This window comes from Dermacentor silvarum, chromosome 10 (genome assembly GCF_013339745.2).
Source record: "Dermacentor silvarum isolate Dsil-2018 chromosome 10, BIME_Dsil_1.4, whole genome shotgun sequence".
NCBI classification, from domain to species: Eukaryota; Metazoa; Arthropoda; class Arachnida; order Ixodida; family Ixodidae; genus Dermacentor; species Dermacentor silvarum.
The window spans coordinates 154165857-154189969 of NC_051163.1; the positions used below are offsets into that span (position 1 = coordinate 154165857).

At 47.5% G+C, this 24113-nt stretch overlaps 1 protein-coding gene across 4 annotated transcripts in view; it reads left to right on the forward strand.

The window, feature by feature from the left end:
• The window catches only part of LOC119431095 (sentrin-specific protease 1-like), a 42179-nt gene that overhangs the window by 10203 nt on the left and 7863 nt on the right, over nt 1-24113 (forward strand). The window contains exons 5-8 of one of the 4 annotated variants that reach the window (XM_037698573.2): nt 574-722; nt 4718-4841; nt 7574-7779; nt 9390-9510. In XM_037698573.2, the coding sequence (XP_037554501.2) occupies nt 574-722; nt 4718-4841; nt 7574-7779; nt 9390-9510 (600 nt within the window). Of the gene's footprint in view, nt 1-573; nt 723-4717; nt 4842-7573; nt 7780-9389; nt 9511-20385; nt 21792-24113 lie in introns of those variants that run through there. The other 3 variants (XM_037698574.2, XM_049656852.1, XM_037698571.2) reach the window with 3 other exon arrangements.

Here is a 24113-nt window from a genome sequence, read left to right on the forward strand (position 1 = left end):
AGGTAGATTAGTGTCCGCTGACCAATAAGTCCAGAGAGTATTTTCGTTTTTATTATAACATATCTATTTGGAGGTCATTTGGAGGTCATACAGAAGTTCAAGCTCGTTGCTAGGCTCAGCTGCGAGGAGCGGACCCTTCGGATAACGCAGTGTAATAAAGATCTTCTCGTTATACGCAAGTCATTGAACGAACTTGCGAGAGTTCAACGACCTGTCTCGCACTCTGTGTGACCTGCCGCGGTGGCGTAGTGGCCAAGGCGTCGGCGCCGCTAAGCCCGAGGTCGCGGGATCGAATCCCGGCCCCGGCGGCCGCATTTCGATCGCGGTGAAATGCAATAAAATAGAAAGAAAGAAAGAAAGAAAGAAAGAAAGAAAGAAAGAAAAAGAAAGAAAGAAAAAACAAAGAAGCCAGTGTGCCGTGCATTGGGTAAAGAACCCCAGGAGGTCGAAATTAATCCGGAGTGACCCACTAGGCCGCGCCCCTCATAATCATATCGTGGTATTGGCACGTAGTTTAAAGCCCCCATAAATTAATTTAAAACCTAATTTAAAATTTAATTTACTCTGCAACAGCGAGGTCGACGCGTACGACCAATGCGCCCACGACACCCAGCTGGAAGCGCGCTGTTCGTCGGGCTACGAGATGGCGCCCCACATCAAGTTCATCGCGGACGGAGTCACGCAGAGGTACCACCTCCTGTGCACCGCCCTGAAAAAAGCGGGTGAGCTCCACGGCATGCTGTATGTGGCAGCGTGCGTTTTCACGCGCGTGTAAACGCCTGCGGAACGTGGCAATTCGTTAACGAGCGCTGGCGCAGACCAGGCCTTCGATAGGTTTGATTAGAGAGCTTTCGTCCGCAAACTTATTACTTACACTACCTGTCACAGTTTGCGGAATGCTTGATTACAGGAGAGACGTGAGCGGGGCTTAAAGCGCAGGGACGAACCAGACAAACGCAGAACTATTATTGCAGTAACCATATTCTACTTCGCTGCTGGTGTAGGTTCTCGACAGTGGTATAATCACGAACACGTCGACATTTACATTATTTTTTAACACGAAAGTGTTTTATGCCGGGGTCCACCAAGACTTCACTGACGTATTTCCGTCACGGAAATACGTCATAGAACATAATACAAAGAAAGAAACCAGAAGAAAAAGTTCCACAAACATGCAAAATTTAGAAATCGAACCCACGACCTCTCGGTCCGCGACGATAGATCGCCGAGCGTTTAACCCATTGCGCCACAAACGCATTTGCAGAGAGCTACACAGACGCGCCTTATATATCTAACACTCCTCCGTGTACCCGCGCTCTTGCTCGGGGCAGTGCCGCCGCCTACGAGCAGAAAAGAGAAGTACTGCATTATGACACTAACGCGCACCGACAGTGAACGCTTCGGTGGTCTCAGCACTACGACGCCTCGATGCCAGCATTCGAAGGGACGCTGGCATCAAGAAGCACTACCAACGCCACCTAGGTGGCGTTCACCGTACTCAGCACAGCGGAGCGTGGCCTCCGCAATTAGCTCTGAAAATGTTTCTGAAGTTGATCGCGGAGGCTGCAATTACGACGCGCTGTACGCGCTGATTTGACTCGGTGACGATTCAGTTACGTGCTTTGTCTTGCGCGTTGTATTAGTGTGTCAGTTACGTGCTTCGTCTTTCGCGTTGTGCTAGCGTGTGCAGCGTAGTGCAGCTTCCATATGCACGACGGTTGCTCATGGTCATCGACGTTGGTAGTAGTGATGGAGGAGACGTGCCACCAGGCGTCAGCGTGGGTGCATCAACGCCTAAGGGCGCTTTAGCCACAAAACACCAATAGACATTATATATCAATGTGCAATAAACATTACACTACTTCTGTGAAGACACGTTTCACTTTCGTGTTCTATACCGATTCCTATATAAGAGGGATCAACCACATGTTTTTTTTTTTGTTGACAGCAACAATCATGTACCGCGGGAACGTGTATATAAGGTACTGTGGTCAGAAGAGGCGTCCCAAACTAAATCTCTCTGAATTAAACAGTTTTGACTTGATCACAAACGTCTGCATTCTGGGTCTGCTTCCTGTCAATAAGGAGAGCGAACTGAGCAAGTTTGTATTGATTCACACCGCAAGTTCAGCACTAATATATATATATATATATATATATATATATATATATATATATATATATATTAACATTATTAACATTATTAACAGCAAGCAGACCCAGAATGCAGACGTTTGCGGTCAAGCAAAAACTGTTTAATTCAGAGAGATTTAGTTTGAGACGCCTGTTCTAACCACAGTACCTTATATACATGTTCTCGTGGATATATATATATATATATATATATATCTCAGTTCGAGGAAGGCCGTAAATCTGCGATTAGAACCGTCAAACTAGGTCAAACACACACACGCGCACACTCACTCACTCACTCACTCACTCACTCACTCACTCACTCACTCACTCACTCACTCACTCACTCACTCACTCACTCACTCACTCACTCACTCACTCACTCTGGTATTCAGGAATATTTTCCTACGAAAATTTACTAGTGGTAACTCACACGCTGCGATTATTAATGGGTCCCGTGGCGCAGACAGTCCGGTGTCGGCAACCGGTGTGCGATGTCGGCGGTTGACGGAGTAAATAATTTTAGGTATATGCATATGCCACGCGTTCATATATGACGTGCGGTATATGCGGGTTATATTGCCACACCATTTTATCACTAATGTTGCTCATACCTTGTCACATTCTTGGCAAAGCTATTCCTAGGAATTTTGAGAATGACAATCCACAAACAAATGTCATGAAACAAAACACCCACAGCGCATGCCATTTATGTTAAATCTTCTCAGACTGAAATATTAAAAGTGCGAAACAAATACGGAAACCTGAAGATGATGTAATTTCTTTGCCGCGGCTGTTCACTATCTCCGGGATCGGCCCACGCAAGAGACCGCGTTTCCACTAGAAAGCTCGCCTATGTGCATAGCGTTCGCCGCCAGTATTTGCCAGCAACCATTACAGTTGCATAAGCTGCAGTCGTCGGGAACCGTGAGTTGCAGTCAGGGATCTTTGAATGTTATCGTGTTCCACTCTTAAAAGCCAAGCTTAAGCGCCCTCCAATTTTTCAGGTCACCATGGGAATGATAAGGAGTAAATGGACCGGTCTAATCTTCGCGCTTGTGGCTTCAGACGTTCTTGTCGCGTTGTTACGCTTCATCGTATTCAATTTCCGAGCGATTTTACATTTCTAAACTCGTGAAAGCTAACGTACTCGTAAGTTAACGTGCGTATAGTCCCTGGGAATTGTTGCATTTATAACGAAATATTTTGGCGAACATTATCAATTTGCATTTGCAAAGTCACGAAGCCGACGGAAGCGAGGCAAAGTCTAGGCAAATCCATATAATCCCCCGTCATTCCTATATGCTGGCTGAACAGCCATACCTTTAATTGCAGCTCCAGTGGGCAGTAGTGCCAGTAGTTCACTCTAGTAAATTTTATTGGAAACTCTAATGGCTTGAACATATTCGCCATGGCAGCGAAGGAAATTTTCGCACGAATATGGTACCGCGAGTGTTTCACATCTCTGCAGCGTGAAAAAAGAAAGCACTTGACAGTCACTCGAGGAGCCTTACGTGATTTGTATGCGATTGCATTGACTTCCCTAATTAATTGGTTACGTCCATGATACGTGACGTCAACATTGTCACGCGTCTTTCACAACTCTACTTTAATCCACCTTAATCACTTTTATTCACCTTCATTTACTTCACTTCACCTTAATTCAGTTTACTCCACCTTAAGTCACCTTACTCTAACTTGTTCTAACTTTAATTCGGTGTTACTAGTGATGTCATACAAAAGGCTGATGACGTCATTGATGATGATGATCTTTGGTACCACTCGTTGCCTTCAACGCCCGATTTTCTGCATCATGGGACATAGTATAATGCTTTCGCATTAAGAAAGAACACTCTGCTAGAGGCGCTTATTGGAACTTGAATGCTTGTTAAACACGCGAAGGAAGACTAAACATGATGTGCACAAGAGAGGCGCTCTTAGCATGTTTCAGAATGCCAGTAACCGATTCGATAAGTTTTCCGCAGACAGAAACCGGACAGCACTTTCCTTTCGCCAATTCGCTTCTTAGGCCGTACAATCGCTCGTTAATTTGTTAAGGCTTGGTCCTGTTCGTACCGTTTGCTATAATAGTTTGATGTGTATTATTGCCTTCGTGAGCTGTTTATCTTGTTTTCAGCTCGCCTGGAATGTCTGTTTAAATATGTATGTGCATTCCGCTAGCCAGAAAGAGATCATGAGCTGTCAGTGGAATAATATAGTGTTTTTGCATGTTTGTTGTCTGTGTACTCAAGGTATTGATTTGTCTTTGGACAGATGCATGCATAGTTCAGAGGTGAAGACCATGCCTTTAATATTCGTGAGCCGTATGTTTAAACGAATTATTCGGCCGCGGCTCGTTTTCGGCTTCAAGTATAGGTGCGCCGAACCACCATTAGGGGCTTGTACTGCAATGGCTATCAGCTCGGTCGCCCGACTTAATCTGGCTGCTCTGAAATGAGCTATAGTTTCCGCACGGGTTCTAAAGTGCCTGCGTAGTACCGCGCGTGTCCCAATATTGCCAAAACAGCGGCTTTGTGCTTCACACGAGACTAAAGACTGAATAAGAGAAATAACGCCTCTTCAGCTTTCCAGAAGGGCACGACTGCCTGCAACCGTCAGAGGTTCATCAACGACATGTTCCTGTGTGGATTCCACTTCGCCAACATCATGGACATCTACCGAAAGGACTCCAGCATCAACCCATGCGCGTAGGTTCCCCATGCTATAGATTGCTCACTACAAACAATTCAATTTCGAATTTAACAATTTAACTTCGAACCAAGTGCACTGTTGTCTTAGAGGCGTCGACATCTACTCCACATGCATGGCGCGAACAATTCCCCGATTAGTGATTATTACTGCGACGCTGTCAGACTCGGCACCCTAAACTTGCATCTATACGGACGATGCTAACTGGTTCACGGGCGCAACTGCAGTTGCATGCCGACTGGAGCGGTGTATTCATAGTTAGGTGCACGTTAATATAATCAACGCCTGGTGACCTAAGCTCATCCTGAACCTTTGACCACTGCGTTCGTCATCGTCTAGCGGAGTGTAAACGATTGGCGCGTTAAAATAAATAAATAAATAAATAAATAAATATATAAATAAATAAATAAATAAATAAATAAATAAATAAATAAATAAATAAATAAATAAATAAATAAATAAATAAATAAATAAATAAATAAATCGTAGGCAGTCACGAAGAAACCAGAGCAGTCCAACACGACACTTCTGTTACTATTGTAACAACTTATTTTCCTTGGTTATACTGTTTTCTTACTACCGGTTTCGCCGACTGGTTGATAACGTTAAGAGTTGATAACGGCGGCGTTGCAGGGTGCGAGCCAATGACGATGGGGCTAGAAGAATGGATTCAGAAAGTGAGCGTTACAAAATTGGGCTTCGGATAACCCTAAATATAGTTTACTCTGTGCTATGAAAAAGTACAAAACGCGGTACGCTAAGGCCGACCAATCATCTCGCATGTGGGCCACAACGTCGCACACTCCTCGGCGCTCACCTATCGCTAGCACCCTCGGCTTCCGGTATCGAATGAAACTTCCGGTAATGCTTATATAGGGCAGCCCATGGTACAACGCACGCACGTGAAGGGTGGGGTCCACATTGCAGAAGCCAAGCTCGCACGTGGTTTGAGCGAGTTCAGAGATTTTCGTGATAGTTCAATAATTGATGAGCGTTGAAGGTTCGCCCTTGTTGGTGAGACACATGCACTTTGACGATGTCTAAGGGCGCAGTGAAAGCCGGGGACAACGGGACGCACAGCAGCGTGTGTGTGTGTCCACTTGCTGGTGCCCGCCTTTCATTGCGCTGAAACATTCCTGCTCAGTACGGCCAAGAATTGTTGTTATATGCACAGTAACCATTTGGCGTGCGCTGAAAATTACCCGCGGTTCATACTGTTTGGGAATTTACGCAGCACGACTGCGACGAATGTGGGAGAGACCAAATACGCGGGACTCTAGCGTTGACTTAGAAGTTCTTGAACGTCAACCCCCCTCCCTCTCCCAATGGGAAAATAAAAAAGACGCTGAAAGTGTTTAACTAGTTGTAGTTGACAGAAATACCTGCTATAATCATAACCAGTGGATTGTACTCGCGGCTCAGCGCAGGGAAGGCTGGAGGTGCAATCTCTCCCTTTCCGAGACATGCCACGACTTTTTTTGGCACATGGCTTTGTTTTGGTATGCCGGGTGTTTCAGCGAACACTTTAAAAGATTTTAAAGGTTGCCTGTGGCAGATAGCACAATTCTAGCTCATGAGCTGGTCTACTCGAAGAGGCGGACATTACTTGCACAAAACATTGAAATGCGTCATCAACTGATTAAGGAAAATCATTAATCAAGTTTTTAACTAATCACCTGATGACCCTTATTCCAATTTACAAATTGTAACCGTGGAGTTCGCAAGGCGGATCAACATGGAACAACATCTCAGGATGACACCAGTTTCGAGATATTTAATCCCGAACTTTGCGGAGAAATGCATTGGCGTTCCAGTTTTGTGCTTCAATGCATACAACGACGTTTTGTTAAGAAAGTAAAAAAAAATCGATAGTGTTCGCTGAAACAACCGGTATATGTAGCGCAGAAAATTCATGCCCTCTCACAACTGAGCGTGCGTCAATCGCACTGTATGACACTTCCCTCTCCCTTTATACTACCCCAGATCCGACCTCGGTGGTGTGGTGCGCATTTTACGCGTATTTGTCATCCTTCTCTTCTCCGAAGAACATGATACGACGGCATTCGCAAAAGAAATAACGCTGTGCTGCGTGCGTGCGTGCGTGCGTGTGTGCGTGTGTGTGTGTGGATTGGGGGGATGGGGGGACATGCAGATTCAGAGCAATATTTCTTTGAGACCGGGAGGGAGAGAGCAACCATTCGCAAAGCGGTGAACCATGCTGTAGCCGCAGCCACCGTTTGGATCCAATCCAATCCACCAGACGTGCCATGCGAAGCCGGTCTCGTAGCGAGCGGATGACCGCTCGAACTTAACTTCGCTACTAGTCGCGTTCTGCTTCTAGCAGACGACGCGCTCGTAATCAAAACATTTGACAGATTTGCGTTTGTCCGGGAAGATCACCGCTTGCCAATTGGCTGCTAGCTCCCTCGCTGCCGTTGGTCACATATTTTGCATACTGCCACTTTGTGACGTTGCAGCAACTGAACAGAACACGGACAACGATCTCCGATGGCGCCCCAGTACACTGGTATCAGCACCGCAATGAGACGGGCTAAGTATAGAGCATGTCCTTTATAGCGTCACTTTTCGAGAGCCGGTCGTATACCGTTGGCTTGGCGCTACAGTGACGCAGCATTACAGATTGCGCCACGGCGCGTGCGATTGTAGCAACTGTCAACGGTTACAGCCGTTGCGGATTTCCGCAGAACTGATTTTTGCCGCGCCGACACAGGTACATCGAGCGGTACAAGAAGTGCCACAACACGTCCCTGGAGACGTACGGATGCGCTCCACCCGACCAGCTTTACAAGGACGCCGAGAGGTTCTTCGAGTTCCTCACGCAGAAGTTCACGGAAAAGTGCAGGGCAGAGTCCAAGACTGGTAACGTCGCCATGGTGTCACGCCTCACCGACAAGGACGGTGAACTTGCGCACACAAGTACGTATATACTCTCTATAAACGCCAACGAGTGAAACGTTCGCAAGACGTGAGTTTTGAGCTGGTCGAATAAGGAACGTCGCTGTAGTACATATAGCCGACAATTCGACGCCGCGGGGCGCTTGTCTTGGCTCTGACAATCTCCCCTTGTCAAGACGTTGGCTGTAGCGACATTCTTTGTTCGAACACTGTTAATCACTGCATAGTCTATAAACACGGTAACCTTTAGTAAAACTGCCCATTCGAACTATTCATCGCGATGGCAATTATACGGACATTCTACAGGCGAATTTTCGTCGACGACCGTATAAAGTCAAAGTGCAATAAGATAGCGCGCCGTGTGCTGCGGATGTGAGGGAAAGCGAGGGGGGTCCCGAGAAGAATGGCCGCTAGATTTACACTGTGGCCTGATGCGCGCCATTTTCCCGTGCGCCCAATGTGGGAAGTCACGTGATCAAGAGCGCTAGAGGGAAGCGCGCGTCTCTACCACGGTCGTGGCTGCGCACGGCAGTCTGCGCGGATGAGTGCATGGCGCGCCGTATTTTGGAGGTAATCTGCGGCGGATGCACATGCTAATAGGGCGAGCCGAGATGGCTGGTGACTTATAAGTTTTTGAAACGCAGGGAAGTAATAGTACTATGAAGTGAAGTTCAGACATTACCCGACCGTGTGACATGTGACAACGCGTAGTTACAAAGCGAGGTACACCAAGGAAGAAGAGGCATGTGCTTGCTGCGGTAAATCTAGGAACACGATGGGACATGCTTTATTAGAATGTGAACATATCTACCCAGCTGTCGGTTCAGGCTCCGCTGTCCTCCTTGAAGCCCTTGGGCTCAGGGAAAGCAGGGGAAAGTAAACGTGTCCGCAGTAGAGATTAGTAAAAGGCGATTACAGGCTTGGTGACAGAAAAGTAGGGAGACCACAAACAAGTGAAGCGTACAAAAAGAAAGTTCCCAATAGTGGTTCATAAAGTTTGATGCTGGGAATTGATTGTTTGTTAAAAAAAAACGAAAGACAGGTAAGCTATTAGGCTAAAAATAAAGGAAGAGCTTAGTGGCGCAACCCACCGCTCCGCTTCAAAGGGGACGCTCACAGAATCCATCCATCCATCTACGGGAAGTTGAGGTATGGCAGTTCAACCAGCACGGGGCTAGATGGGCCGTGCATTCATGCATTTGCCTAAACTTCGTCCTTCTGGCTTAAAACGGCTTTGTGACTTTGCGAGTCGATCACATGCGACAAAGTATACTGCGTTGTGAATGCGACAATTCGCATGAATTACACATACGTGCGCAGATATTATTTTCCTATCTGCGTTTCGAAAGCTATGATTGCTCGGAAATTTAGAAAGTAAAAGCGTAATAAATGACGTCACAAGGACGTTTGAGGTCACAAGCACCAAATCCATGCGCTAAACCGAGCGCCAGAGTACCGCTCTTGTAATTTTAGCAGGAAATATCTACGCTGCAACTTATAAAAGGGTCAGTGACCGCCGTTGCGTCGAGGCGCTCTCGTTTTCGGCTTATTGTGGTCGTGCTCGAAAGTGACAGGCATGGCTGCTTTCTTGTTAAGTATAGCACATGGTACTTTTGTGTATCTTGTTCCAGGTCTTTCGGATGCTGAGAACAGTTGCGACGGGTACAGGTTTATCGGACACTTCTTCCGTTGCTCCAAAGCTTTCATGAATGCGACGAGCGGCAGCCGCCAGGACACCGCGCACATTTGCAGGTACTGGTCAACATGGAAAAAAAAAATAAGTCGTGGTATGAACGCGGGTAAACCACGTTTGTCGAGCATTATAACGTGGTTTTGTTTGCTTTGGGAAAGGACACAGACGCTGTTTGGCGTCGTCAGTAACTACCGCATCTACAATTGCACCACAATATAACACACAGACGCTGCTCGGCGCGGCTGCAGCAGCGAGCGAAGTGACATTCATGCTGCGCCTCTCTTCAACGCGAACTAAGCGTCGAAAGCACAGCGCATGCGAAGCTACCAGCACTCGGCGCACTTTGCACACATCGCAGATCGCTTTCAAGATACGGGCGCCCGCGCGGCGTACGCAGCAGCAGCCGGTAGTGGCAGGCTAAGTCCCAGTTTGACCTTGGCTGAGCTTGAAGGTCGATAGGAATCCGCTTGAAAGGTCGATAGGAATCCGATTCCGCCGATAGGAATCCGCTGCTGTCACTGGGCCGATAGACGCACGCCATTGCAACTTTATCTGGTCGATCATGGCTCGTAAGCAAGCCCAGAAGTGTCCCCACCTAAAGAGTATGCAGGGTGTCCCATCTAAAAGTAGCCAATGTTATAAAAACGACAGAGTGTGCTAGGAGGCTCAAACCAACTCAGTCGGGTTGAGGATCGCGTGTTCTAGTCTGCGGTATCTTTTTTCGTTTTGCAAACTCAATTAATTAGCATAATCTAATTGCCTAACTTTTTAAATATTGGCTTCACCACCATCACATTTAGAAATGGCTGACTGAAGTGTTTGCAATTAGGTACCATTGATGGAACGTCTTGTAATTGCCTTTAAAGAAAGCCCGCGGAATACAAAAACAACCGCATGATGATGATGATGATGATGATTTATTGGCATCCCCTTTGAAACGGGGTGGCGACAAGTAGTCACCTAGCCTGCTTGATTTAATCAGGTATACTACACATGTTCTTTATCTAGCATTTTTGTATACCTTTTTCAAAAATTTAGCTTGTACCGCTGCCTACGATTTTAAGAGATCAGGTTGTATCCATCTTTTCCCTGCTTTTTTTCCGCCAGTACTCTAATCGTCTCTTGCTGATATCTACGGCTGATCTGTTTAGGTTTCCTTCCACTTTAAACCCAAGCGCTTCAGGGAGTTGCACGTTACCTATGGTTCTCGCTGGGTGGATCCCGTCGCATTCCATTAGGATGTGCTGAGTGGTCTCTGGATCTTTACTGCAGCATACACATGTCTCATCTAGTTCCGGATATTTGTTCCGATATGTTTTCGTCCTTAGGCAACCGGCTCGAGCCTCAAATAGCAAGGCACTGCCCTTTGTGTTATCGTACAGATTTTCCCTTCAGCACCACTACTTCAGCGCCCCCAAACGACCGATCAAGAAACAAAATGCGTATCTGTATAGCCGTTTCGGGACGGGCTTGGCGTTTCCGGTGGCCGCAAGGCACGCGCCAGCAACTGTCGCTAGTAAGATATGATAGCCAACGAATAGAAGAACATGACAACAGTATCTTCTTTCAAACAGTTCCGCGGTCAACATTTACTGCAGCCCGAGCTTCTTTTTTTTTTCTTCTTGCCTTGTGCGTTCGGGCTTCATTCCACAAGTGGAGCGAATTATATGTTTATGCCACGTCACGTCGAAGCGCGACACACCTTCATCACCGCCGCTCGCTCTGTGCGCCCGATTGCGACAAGGCACGCGAGTGAATCTCGGAAAAAAAAGGCATGCAAACAATGTCCTTTACTGATCGGTCGTTTGGGGGCGCTGAAATACTGGTGCTATTAAGATCCCTGTAATTTCCAAAGGTAGCGCAAACTCCTCTTCTCCGCGCCGTTTCCTCCTCGCCCCCTCCCTCTCGGCCGCCATTAATGAGCGAAGTGCGCGGCCGCTACCACCCGCTTCATTTCGTATCGCATGCGGCGCGTTGAAGCGCTTACTTGAAACGCGACTGTTCTGGGCGCATTTTCACAAGGCTGTTCGTACGTAACGCACGTCTACATAAGATATGTAGTACCTTCAATTATCAGTAGAATCTGCATCGCTCAGACGAGGAAAACGAAAGGTAGAAGAAGTTAAACGCAATCCTAAACAGTCTTTACTACTGCTGATTGTTTCTCGTAATCGAATGGTGTTCTGTTTACCTGACGCATTTACGAAAACAAAGAGCTACATCAAACTATGCACACACAACACGGCGCAGACATTTATGTGCTAAATACCCTCAACGTGATTTTTTTTTTATTTTCAAAATGCATCCGGCGCGCTTTTCTTTCCCCCTCAGCTATATGTATTCGTTCCCGTGTGTGCGCGCGCTTTCTGCGTTTTGCTCTTTAATGGGCGACTCTTCCATTATGCTCATTTTATGAGAAGTCATGCTAGTATTCATATTGCCGAAATGAGCCCTTTTGTTCGCCGCAGAGCATAAACCGGGATTATTTTTTTGTTTTTTGTTTTTTTTTACGCAGTCGTTGGCTGATGGGGAACTCGCGAACGCACCCACCTTCCCGCGTTCATCACTAACTGGGTGAGAACAGCGATCAGAACCTTACTCAGTAATGACCTCCCTCGGTGGCAGTCAAATTTCTTTCTTCCGATACGGTGGAGCCATATCGATCGCCGTTTGAGGTTTGGTTTGCCACGAGGAACCGCAAAAAGCTTGCCCCCCTTGGCAATGCTATTCGAACATCCAACAGCACAGCAAGTCGGCATCGTGCTGCAGCCGAGCGCTTCTTCAAAAATGTTAAAATCTTATGCTCACGCACGGCGCACATGTGTCCCGGTGTTCCTACGCTCCCTAACGACGCCGTTTTCTCGCGATAACGAAAGCCGCGCGGGTTATTCGTCACGTGTCAAGCCTCGTCCAATGAGAGAGCGGAAAACGACGAAGTAGTCAGGAAAGTGGTAGAGGGCGGCCCGGAAATTCTCCTTTCCTATTTGAACAATGGTTAGCGCTAACTTTGGAGCATACAGGGACGTTGTTTCAATTTCTGATCATTCTCTTTTTTCCCGTTCTTTATCTGCGCACCTACAATGTGATAGCACTGCTTAATCATCTCATGCATCTCTCCTCCCCACTTCTTTCTTTGTCTTTTTTTTTTACATGTGTCGTGATGCCTGCAATTTAGTTTGCTTCATGTTTTCTTTTCTCCCTTTCCCAAATTTCTCTTACGTTCAAATTTTGCTAATAGTATTGTATAACATGATGTGTTTATTTCTGTTCTGTTTCAGTTGAGTTATATTTGTTTTAGTTGTATTTCATTTCACGTTTACAATTTGTCGCTAATACTGTATAATGCTGCATGTTTCATTCTGTTCTTTTCTTTATTTGTTACCCACTCCCCTCTGCAAAGCTTCGGCGATTGAGGGTATCGAAAATAAATAAATAAATAAATAAATAAATCAGGCGGTTGTTTTTGTATTTCGCGGGCTTTCTTTAAAGGCAATTACAACACGCTCCATCAATGGTACTTAATTGCAAACACTTTGGTCAGCGATTTTTAAATGGGATCTACAACTTTCGTGTTGGCACTATCCTTGGTGAAGCCAATATTTAAAAAGTTAGGTAATAAGTTTATGCTAATTAATTGAATTTGCAAAACAAAAAGAATACCGCAGACTGGACACGCGATCGTCAACCCCACTGAGTTGGTTTGAGCCTCCAAGCACACTCCGTCGTTTTAACGCGATAGCGTTTAGGGCCCCGTGTCGCAGAAAATCCGGCGTCGGCATCGGCATTGGCGCACGCGGACGAGAAAATCGTGCCAAGCCACGTTTAGGTATGCCACGCCATTCTATCATTAGTGTTGCTCATACCTTGTATTGCATTCTTGGCAAAGATATTCCTCGGACTTTTGAGAATGACAATCCACAAACAAATGTCATGAAACAAAACACCCACAGCGCATGCCTTTTATGTTAAATCTTCTCAGACTGAAATATTACAAGTGTGAAACAAATACGGAAACCTGTAAATGATGCCATTTCTTTGGCGCGGTTGCGCCCAATCTCCGGGATCGGCCCACGCAAGAGGCCGCGTTTCCACCAGAAAGCTCGCCTACGTGCACATCGTTCGCCGCCAGTGTTTGCCAGTAACCATTACGGTTGCATAATCTGCAGTCGTCGGGAACCATGAGTAGCAGTCAGGGATCTTGAATGCTATCGCGTTCCACTCTTAAAAGCGAAGCTTAAGCGTCCTCCCAATTTTTAAAAACATTGGCTACTTTTAGCTGGGACAGCCTGTATATCTTACACCACGATAAATACCCGAAGCCTTATATTTATTTACGAGTAAATAAGAATTGTTTGTTTGATTGATTGATTAATCGATTGATTTTACCCCCCCCCTCCATCCCCGCGAGGGATTTATCAAGCCTTGAGCTTTCATTTTTTCACAACTACACAGTTTCTCGAAAAAAACTCACCAGCCCTTCCCCTGCCGATAAAAATGGGGTAAGCGAAGCTTGTCGTGTGTGTATCTGACCTTCGTCAGGGTAACTTAAAGTTCACGACATGTCACGGTAATGAAACATAAACCTTTATTAAATGTATGCATCGTGGGAAGGAAACGTACAACGTAACGGAAGGAAAAGTTGCACCAAAGGGAAACAAAAGTAGAAAGGGCACGAAAAGTACCACGAAATGGAACGAAAAGTAGCAGGAAAGGATACGAAAAGTAGTAGGAAAGGCAAGTAGTAGGTCAAGTACACACACGACAACCTTTGCTTAACCCCCTCCCCCCCTTCTTTTTTTTTCTCGACAGTTGAAGGGCTGGTGATTTTCTTTCTTTCTCTCTTCCTCTCTCTCTCCTTGCTTCTCTCTTTCTTTCTCTCTCGCTTTCTTTCCTCTTCTGCCTCTTTCTCTTTCTTTTTTGTCCGTGGTAGTGCCCTTTTGCTTGGACCCTTTCTTCACTATCGCCAGGATCGGCCCACTTTTCAGCGTGACACCACCACCACCGCTGAAACTTGTGAGCCTATAAAGCTTCGCTTAAAAAGTAATTTGCCTGCAATCGCTGGGATCGCGTCATCATCGAGTGTAGTTGTTGGAAGGACACGAAAATTCAGCGCTTCACTGGCCTGGCACGGCCTCCAATATAGGGTGGCGTGCGCGGGCTAGAAACGTGACAAGGTAGGCAGGCAGGAACGTATACCTGCGAAATTGAATATCGAGGCCCAAACAATGATTCATATTAAAAAATTCAGAGCTCTTCCACTACTGTGAAGATGAAGCCAGCGAAGCTGTGACTATGCTGGGTCTGCTGTAGCGAATATTGCCCCCACGATGAGAATGGGCGTATATTGCCGTTGGGCATTGCCCGACCGAACATGTCTATCATGAACGTTCCGGGTGAGAAACTCACCTTGAAACCTGGCCGTCGCACCGGGGATGTTAGCGCTAGCGCTACCGAGGTGTGCACCACCGTTTTCGGGATGGAGGGAAAGACGACGTTGACGTTTGGCCTCAACATCATGCTACCGCAACTCGGGGTCGGCGGCTCTTCGCTGACGTTTCACCTGCCCTTCGGAAACCCTCACGCTAGAATCGGCACGTCGGCGACGAGCCCTTTCCCGAGCGCATTCGCGGCGGCGTTGCTCAAATGCGTTAGGACACGTCGTCAGTTGCTCATGAATGGCTACCCCCTTAAGCAATGGCTCATGCCTCCGTAAACGCGGCTTCCCCATTACGACGACAGAAGAGAAGTGAAATTCTACGCTGGAATGATTAGCGGCAACGCAGCCAGCTGTGGAAGCAGACGACGACGAATGCGGGAGCCACTAGTGGCACGAATGCGTGCCGAGCACGAGCCAACGAGTCGACTCGGCTACGGAAGACGACGAAGACGCTCGAGCTAATGCTGATGATGGTAGTTTTTTCTACACGTGGACATGATCCTGTGGGAAATAGCCCTTAACAGCATCGCTGTAAGAGATTCTACAGAAGATGATGCAAGGAGTGCGCGAGTGCGGAGCGAAGCTGAACATTTTTTAACTGTCAATTCTTCATTCTGCGAAATTGTGCAGGCTGCGTAACGCTGATTTGCACGCGGCTCGTGCTAGCTAAAGTCCCTAGATTTCCTGGTCTTTTTTTAAGTAGCGACATGTACTCCGTCGGCCGCCATTATCTTCCTAGATAGCATGCGACCGTGAACGGCCGCTGCTATCTACGCTGCTCGCAGCAGCGTGCAAATGATTGCGGGGGAACAGCGTTAGGAAGAACATGGCTGCCGGAATGAGCGCCGCCCAATGAGATTGGTCGGCGGTGCTTCAAAGCGTGTCGCTACTTAAAGAAAGCAAAACATATTGTCCCGTAGTAGTGACGCTGAAGTAAACAGTCGTAAAACTGTGTATGGCGAAACTGGTTGTTTATTGGGCGAACATGTGCCCACAAAATCAAGCTACACTCAAAGCACAACGATAGCGGCGAACACAGTCGGCGATCGTCGAAAATCTGATCAGCAGCGAAACGCCTCGGCTTTTATACATGAGTCATCGAATGTTCCAGACTATTCCCTGGTGCCCGCGTGTCTTCCAGAAAGTTCTAGACAGTTCGCGTCGGTCATGCAATCAGATAACTTAAGCGTCGGTGAAAAAAAAGGCCACGGAAAGAAGCATCGATAACGTTCTAGAAACTTCCGATACAGGCGCGTCCTGCGCCGAGCGATAACGTTTAACATTTGTTATCCGATGGAAAGCGGCCACCGGTGAAAGATAAACACGTATACGTGTCAATATCTAGTAACTAAAATCCCTATATAAGAAAAGTACTGCCATCTACTTTTTCCTCCGCCGCCTCCTCTCCTAAAGCGCTTGCTTTTTCTTTACTTTTTGCTTGCGAAAGCCAAGTCGACGGTGGCGCACCTAGAAAGTCCACGTTGAAGCTTTCAGGCCGGGCGCGCGCCGCCGCCGCCGCCGCCAGCGACTGCGGCTGCGCAGAGGACTTTCAACACGGCTCTGAGGCGGAAAAAAAGAAAATATAAAGAAGTGAAAAGCGCGCGCTATCATCGCCCAATCGGAGATACAGGATAACACAGGAGAGAGCGAAGCGGCATTTGTCAAAGGATGGCAGTACTTTTCTTATATAGGGACTTTAGTGCTAGCTAGTGCGTAGCGATGACCAAAATACTGCGGCTGAAATTTGAGACGTCTGTCGTAAGTGGTGCCCACATTAGGGTGCCTCGATGGCAGCGCCGCCAGAAGCGCTGTACCATGTACCCCAGTCAGTGGCGCACCGACGGGGGGGGATTCGGGGGTTGTAACCCCCCCCCCCCCCTGAGGCCGACTTAACCCCCCCCCCCCCTTTGTTTAATGCTTTTCTTTCCTTACGCATTTGAGTACTGCAACTATAGATGTAAGACGCGCAATCGTCTGCACACTCGCAAAAAGCGCATTTTTTGACAATTTCCCGTGAAGAAATCGAAATTAGTGGTGTTTAGATGGTATTGGAAAACTGCCAACCCCCCCTGGCAGAAATCCTGGATGCGCTACTGACCCCAGTCCACAACGCACCCCTCCTTCCCCGGCGCCTGCTTCCTCAGAACAATGGAAATGCTTCCTCAAATAACAGTGCGCCGCGCTATGGCTGACTCGACGTCTAAAGCAGTTAAAATAATTCAAGTCATATTTTCAAACTTCAAGACACTGCTACGCAGCTCTGAGCGACAGTGGCGTAGCCAAGGGGGGGGTTGGGGGGGTTCAAACCCCCCCCCCCCCGAAATTTTTTGCACCCCCCCCCCCCCCCCCCACTAACCCACCCTTTTCTCTCGTCGCTTCGCGCTGACATATTTCAAGAAACCGGTGCTACTTTCACACTTTCATTCCTGGGCGCTTCCGTTTGGGTTGGTAATTTACAGCGAATCATGTCTGCATATGGAAAAAAACTGTCACGGTGTTTGTCAAGGCCTTGACACTCTGTGAGGTTTTGGGCGCGAATGTGGCGTCCGAATTCTGAAACAACAAATGCGCAACAAATGAAGCAACAAATGCGGCAGCCGCATTTTAGATGAAGGCGAAAATGCTCGAGGCCCGTTTGCTTAGATTTAGGTGCACGTTAAAGTCCCCAGGTGGTCGAAATTTCCGGTATACATTTCCGCCGCTTCCCTTCAGGTGCCGGTTAGGCCGCGTTCGCGTAGGAACTTGGTCTCGAAGCTGTCGGAAGCGGCAAAATCTTGCAAAAATCCGCCCGCCTAGGCGGCAAAACAGGCAGAAAAACAGGCGGCGAGCTAAATTGGTCTCGGACAGATTTTTTCGCCATGGCGAAGCGGAAACGCGGCGGAAAGTCGTTCTGCTCGACCGGAAGCTACACTAGCATGTAAACTTCCGGTCGTAACATTGAACATGGCACCAAAAGTGTAGGCTGTAATGCTGATCGACGCGATCAAGAACCACCCCTTGCTCTACGACAAGAGTGGCACTAAAACGTACTGTCAGCAATACTCGCGATAGTATTCAACGTCGCGCGACAGGAGGTGCGGCAACGAAGCCTTGGCGTGACCCAACTTCTTACACTTTTGCAAAGCCAGGCGAACCCACCACTGCCGTTTCCGAGGTTTTCTTGTCTTCCGTTTATTCATTGTCGATTTCTAGAAAACAAGTAGGTAGAAGTATAAAAGCCATTTCTTCTTCCACTTCCATGGAAGACAATAGTTAGGCAGATTCCTCGTTGGCGCTCCATAATTCTCCTCGCACGTGCACGGTATGTTGCAGAAGTCGCAGGGTGCTTTTCTCGTCGCGACGATAGATTGGGAGCGTAGGTCTCACGTAGGACGCGCAGGCTTCGGCGAGCCTCAACACAAGGGCCAGCCCGGGTTTTAGCTTTGGTGTTCCCGTTGCCGCTTTCGTGTCCTGGAGGCGCCGAAAATAATACGAAATGATGAAATGTTATTACAACTTGTAAATAAAAGCTATTAAAGAAATATAATCACGCCTATAGGCAGCAACCTGTGACACAGCGCTACCGCGCCCGTGTGAGGAGAATTACAGAACGCCAACGAGGAACTTACCGAAGGTCGCAGATGACACGCGAAATTGCGCAAGATGATCACTTTTGATGACGGGTGGGTCAGTGAATGAACATACCGCTCGAAATAATGCGATAATGAGCGCCACCACGCCGACAAACGTACGCAGACTAGATGGATGTGGGCGAAAGCGGCAGCGCGGCCGCGGTGGTAGCAAAACAAATGTGAACTTGGACATGGGCGGAAAAGATTTTCCGGCCGCTTTGGCCTCTCCACCCGCTTGCCGCTTCCCAAATGTGAACGTAGCCATAGTCTGCAGCGCAAAACGTCTCTCGTTTGCGATTGCGCCCCTACGGAAGGCTGGTAGTTACTGTTGTGTTGCTGAATCCCAAACCAGCAATTACGAAAGGCTGGTAGTTGCTGTTGTGTTGTGGAATCCCAAACCAGCAATGTACACACGAAAGGGTTGATGCCAGCAGTGAAATTCCACCGACTCGCAACAGAATGCACGAAACAGACAGCCGACAAGCATGCATTACTGCTGTGCGCAGTACAGCGTAAGTAAACTCTTGTTGCAGGCGCTGACAGTTCTCGACGGAGTTCACGCGTCCTGAGAAATTGATTATGTGCACTATGCACTGAACAAGACCGGAGTTCATTCCTGCATCACTAGTACACAAATCAGTCGAGATTCTGTGAGGTACAAGGCCACTTCCTGTTTGCACCGGCCTAATAGAAGCAGAAATGACTCGCACGCACTACTTAACATGCGTACACATGCCATAACTATGCAGTGCGGTGAAATATTCCGTACAATTCTGAATCTGTTGACGTAAAGGCAAATGACGGCTGCACGCTCGCACACAGCGGAAGACACAGCGGCCCATGCACTTGCCGCAGGAAATGCAAGGCGACGAAAGCTTCGTAAAAAAAGCATTACTCGTTTTTGCGCGTATTTAAGTTTTCTAGCGCAAAGATGCAGCGAACAAGCTATTGCTATGGGAGTAGGTATAGCCTGGTAACACGGGCATTTTCACATGTATAGCCGTCCTTGACCTGTGAAACGCACTTCGCCCCGACGAGGACGACGCCATCTACGCTTAACGGAGATTAACAATTAATGATGTCTTCTCCGATCGGGCGGGTCGTCTCAATGATGCGGTTTAGAAGACTGGTCCATTCAGTGGCGTAATGAGAAAGCGTTGCTCCAAACGCCCACTGTACCTGTCGTACTTACTGTACTTTACTGAGCTTACTTTACTTTTTACTTAATTTTTTCACAAGCACACGCACACGCAAGGGGGGGTCTATGTCTTTGATATACATGTATAGAGTCTGCTTAAACGACCGATACTTATTATCGATCACGTCACGTAGTGGAAAGCAGACGCTTGCCCCCCCCCCCCCCCCCCCCCCCGGTCGGGCCGATGAACCCCCCCCGAAAAAAATTTCTGGCTACGCCCCTGCTGAGCGAGCACGAGCGAGCACAATTTGAACCATGAGCCGCACACGATTGGTCAATTTGAACCGCGACGATCAAATTGACCAATCGTGTGCGGCTCGATGGAACGGACCGCCTCCGTTCCATTTTGGAACGAGTACAAGATCGCGCCCCAGAGCGTGCTAATGCATTCTAGACAGGAAAGTCGCGAGTGTAGCGTTTTCAAGAAAGGAAACCCAAGCAAGGCAGATGACCATTATCGCTGTGAAACAAGCTCCAAAGAATGCAAATATTTTTCATGAGTGCATCAAGTAACACGAAAAAAAAAAAAAATAGACAAATAAAACGACAGAACAGCGCAGATAAATTAATGAACCAACTAGCCCAAAACAGTTTTTTATTATTTACAGGCGTCTGGCAACAGCGCTAAAACAGCAAAGCGTCTCGTCATTATTGCCTCCTCTATTTTTTTCGATAGAGGAGGCGCTGGTCTCGTTAGCCGCCGTAGTCTCGTGCCTCTGTTGTTTTGTTTTGTATTGTTTCTTTTTTTTTTCGATGTTCGGGGTGGCGTCTCGCCGGTCAAGACAATCGCACAATTTGTAAGTTTGTTCCTATCTCTGTGACAGTGCTGCAAATTGCCAAAGTTCTCCCATCATATTCCTCGTGAAAGATCTCAAGGGGAACGATTTGCTTCATGGTTTCGCAAGTAGAAACGCTGCGCGTCGGCAAGGCCGACGCGTCAGCGCGCGATAACCTGGTGGGAACGCGCGTCGCGTACGACCAAAGTGCAGAGAAACTAGAACGTCGTTCCGGCGTTCTCGGCACGGGCTGCGAAGACATTCGAAGCGACGAACACGCCGACTGGAAAGAATGGGTCCGCAGTGTGACTTTTCGATACTGTACGGAACCTTTTTATAGAGGTACCCGGCGCCCTCTTAATGAACATCCGATCGACGTTAACATGCGGAGGAAGCACGACGAGAGCGGCCAGCGTCGCATCACCCGCTCGCTCAGCGGGTGTGCGCACCGGCGATCGACCCGGGCGACGACCCAGCAGCCGAACCCCGGGTGCGAGCTGCCTGCAGTGTCGCGTCGTAGTGCGGTTGGGTCCCAGCACTGGTTTGCCGCCCTGAAAGAGCTACTGAACGCGAACGTTTGCGTTCCCAAACGGCGAACCAGAGCGAGCCTCGCCCACGATGTCGTCGAGACGCCCAGCCTCACGCGGGCAATGCAGCTCGAGGTGGAGGCAGCCTTGGTGCCGACGCCGGCCGAAGAAGTGCTTGTATCGGCGTTCCGAATCGGCATCCGCAGAGCCGACATGCACACGCTCTCCGACGGCAAGTGGTTGAACGATGAGGTGATCAACTTCTACATGAATCTCCTCGTGGAGCGCTCCCAGAAAGAAGGCCTGCCCCGTGTCTACGCGTTCAACACGTTCTTTTTCCCCAAGCTGATCTCCAGCAGCTACGACGGCGTCAAGCGATGGACGCGCGCCGTCGATCTCTTCTCCTTCGACATCGCGCTGGTGCCCCTGCACTTCGGCAACACGCACTGGTGCCTCGCTGCCATAGACTTCCGCACGCGCCACATCGCCTTCTACAACAGCCTTCGCCCGTCGCTCGAGGATCAGTCGTGCTTGAAAGTGCTGCTGGACTACCTGGATTGCGAGAGTCGGCAGAGGCGCAACCACGCGCTCGACCGGGACAGCTGGAGCCTCAAAGTGTTGAAGGTGCCGCAGCAAGAGAACGGCAACGATTGCGGCGTGTTCGTCTGCCAGTACGCCGAGTGCGTGTCGAGGGACGCGCCCATCTCGTTCGGGCAGCGCCACATGCCGTATTTCCGAAGGCGCGTTGCCTACGAGATCCTGCACAAGACCATGCTCTCGGCGTGAGACAGGTGTGGAAGGCATAACATAACCTTTGCTTACTTCTTTTCTGTTTGCGATTCTCCAACTTTGCGTTCGAGTAACTTGCGCGCTCCCAAGATGACATAAACCATTTTTCATCGTGGATGTAGTCATTTTTACTGTGATCGTGTCACAACTTAGGACAGATTGGCCGGGCCATTGTGGACAATACTGAAAACGTTTTTGAGAAGTGTCAAAGATAGCACTAGAATCACAGTTCCTATATCACTGGTACATTAAATGTTGTTTAAAGGGTTACATTATTTTTTAGGCCTCATATAAAGAACAGTGCAAACAGCAGCTAGACAAACAGTGATGGAATTGCATAATTGCGACAGTTGTATGAATTCTTGAATTTGCAGTCTCTGCATAACATGGCGAAATTCGTTCTTATTCTTACAAAGATGTTTGCAAGCGTGCACTTTGTCCAAGTAACCGAGTTACTTTGAAAGCAGTGACATTTGTCAGTTGTACTAAGTTCTTAGTTAAGTAGTTTATTTTTTTTTTGTTGCTATTTCTTTCAAATGGCAAAGTTATAGTAATGGAAAGCACAAACACAATTCCTAAATGCGCATTAGTTTGTATATACATGCATGACGTGTTCAGGCTTTCTGCATTTACCCAACTAATTTATACAGGGTGGTTCACTTAATTTGGGCCAAACGTTAATATATGCAAATGCTAAGTGGCTAGACAGAACCAAGATAATGTTGTTGCCGTCGCTTTGAGATACTCAGATTAATTTTTGTATTCTGCCTAATTAGATAATTAGTCTTTATTAATGAATCAACTCAAATATTATAATTAGATGAAAAGTGTTAACGAGAAAATTGTAGAGCAATATGAAAAACTTCCGATACAGCTTTCTGTTGCTCAATATGTGCTACATAAAAGTGTTTTTCTGAGCGTGAAAGCTGTCCATGAATACACGTAAGGTGCCTCGAGCGGCTAGTCGTGTGGCAATTTTGCTTGTATTTTGAGATATATATATATATATGATCTTCTTGAAGGTCTTGTGCTATTTTTGAATTGAATACCATAAAACTGAGACCCGTGTTTGCAGTATCAAATATTCACACACTCCTAGTTTTAACCTTTGCTTCACGTAAGCTTCAAGTGCGATAACACGGTCTGCAAACGCCATGTCCCATTTTTTTGCTGTGGCTGCGTGTTAGGGAAACTAAAGGGGTTGAAATTAATCTGGAGTTTGCCACTAAGGTGTTCAAGAAATTAAAATTAAATTATGGAGATTTACGTGCCAAAACCACCATCTGATTATGAGGCACACCATAGTGGGGACTCCGGATTAATTTGGACCACCTGGGGTTCTTTAACGTGCACCTTAGTCTAAGTACACTGGTGTTTTCTGCATTTCGCCCCCATTGAAATGAGGCCATTGTGGCCGGGATTCGATCCCGCGACCTCATGCTCAGCAGCCCAACAACATAACCACTGAGCAACCACGGCGGGTCTCACTAAGGTGTTTCTCACACCCTGTGTGTTCCTTAAAGATTATGGTAAAACCCATAATTTGATTTTAATTTATTTCTTTATGTGCAAAGCAGCTAAACTGTTATGAGCGAAAAGGCTGATAACGAATGGGGCTGGGTCAGAAGAAATATTGCAAAAAAACTGGCCTGTTACAAAAATAGGTCACACAATAGGTTGCCAAAGCTCATTTCATGATGTCATGAATGCTGTGCCAAGTTTTACAGAAAATAACCTGTGTTCCAGAAAAAGTTATATAGAGCCACATGCCCTTGGTGCGGTGGCATACATACATTAATACATGTAACCTGGGAGTGTACTAAGCACCCTCATAGGCCATCTAATAATATCACAATGGAGCAGTGAGAGGCACAGCTCGCCCGTTCCGACTTGGCAGGACAAAAGTCCTTAATTAGCCAGGTCAGGCAGGCGGCAGAGGCCAGTGGGGCCCTGGACTGAGGGGCTCCTACCACCGCTCCTTAAAATATTTACCAGCCAAATAAAGTTTATATATATATATATATATATATATATATATATATAGAGGTATCGAAAGGTGCCAGGGCGACTCAAGATTGCAAAGAGTGCATGCAAAGCACTTTTGTTGGACGTATTGAATCAACCAAGATGCCACATACTGTGGCCACGAGTAGCAAAAACTCAAGGTGGGGATGGATTTTGAGGCTCCATGGTATCGCCGCAGGTTCACTGGCAATCTTGGTAATTCCTTACATTTTATTAATTAATTATGGGGTTTTATGTGCCAAAACCACCATCTGATTATGAGCATGTTGTAGTGGGGGACTCCGGATGGAAACCACCAT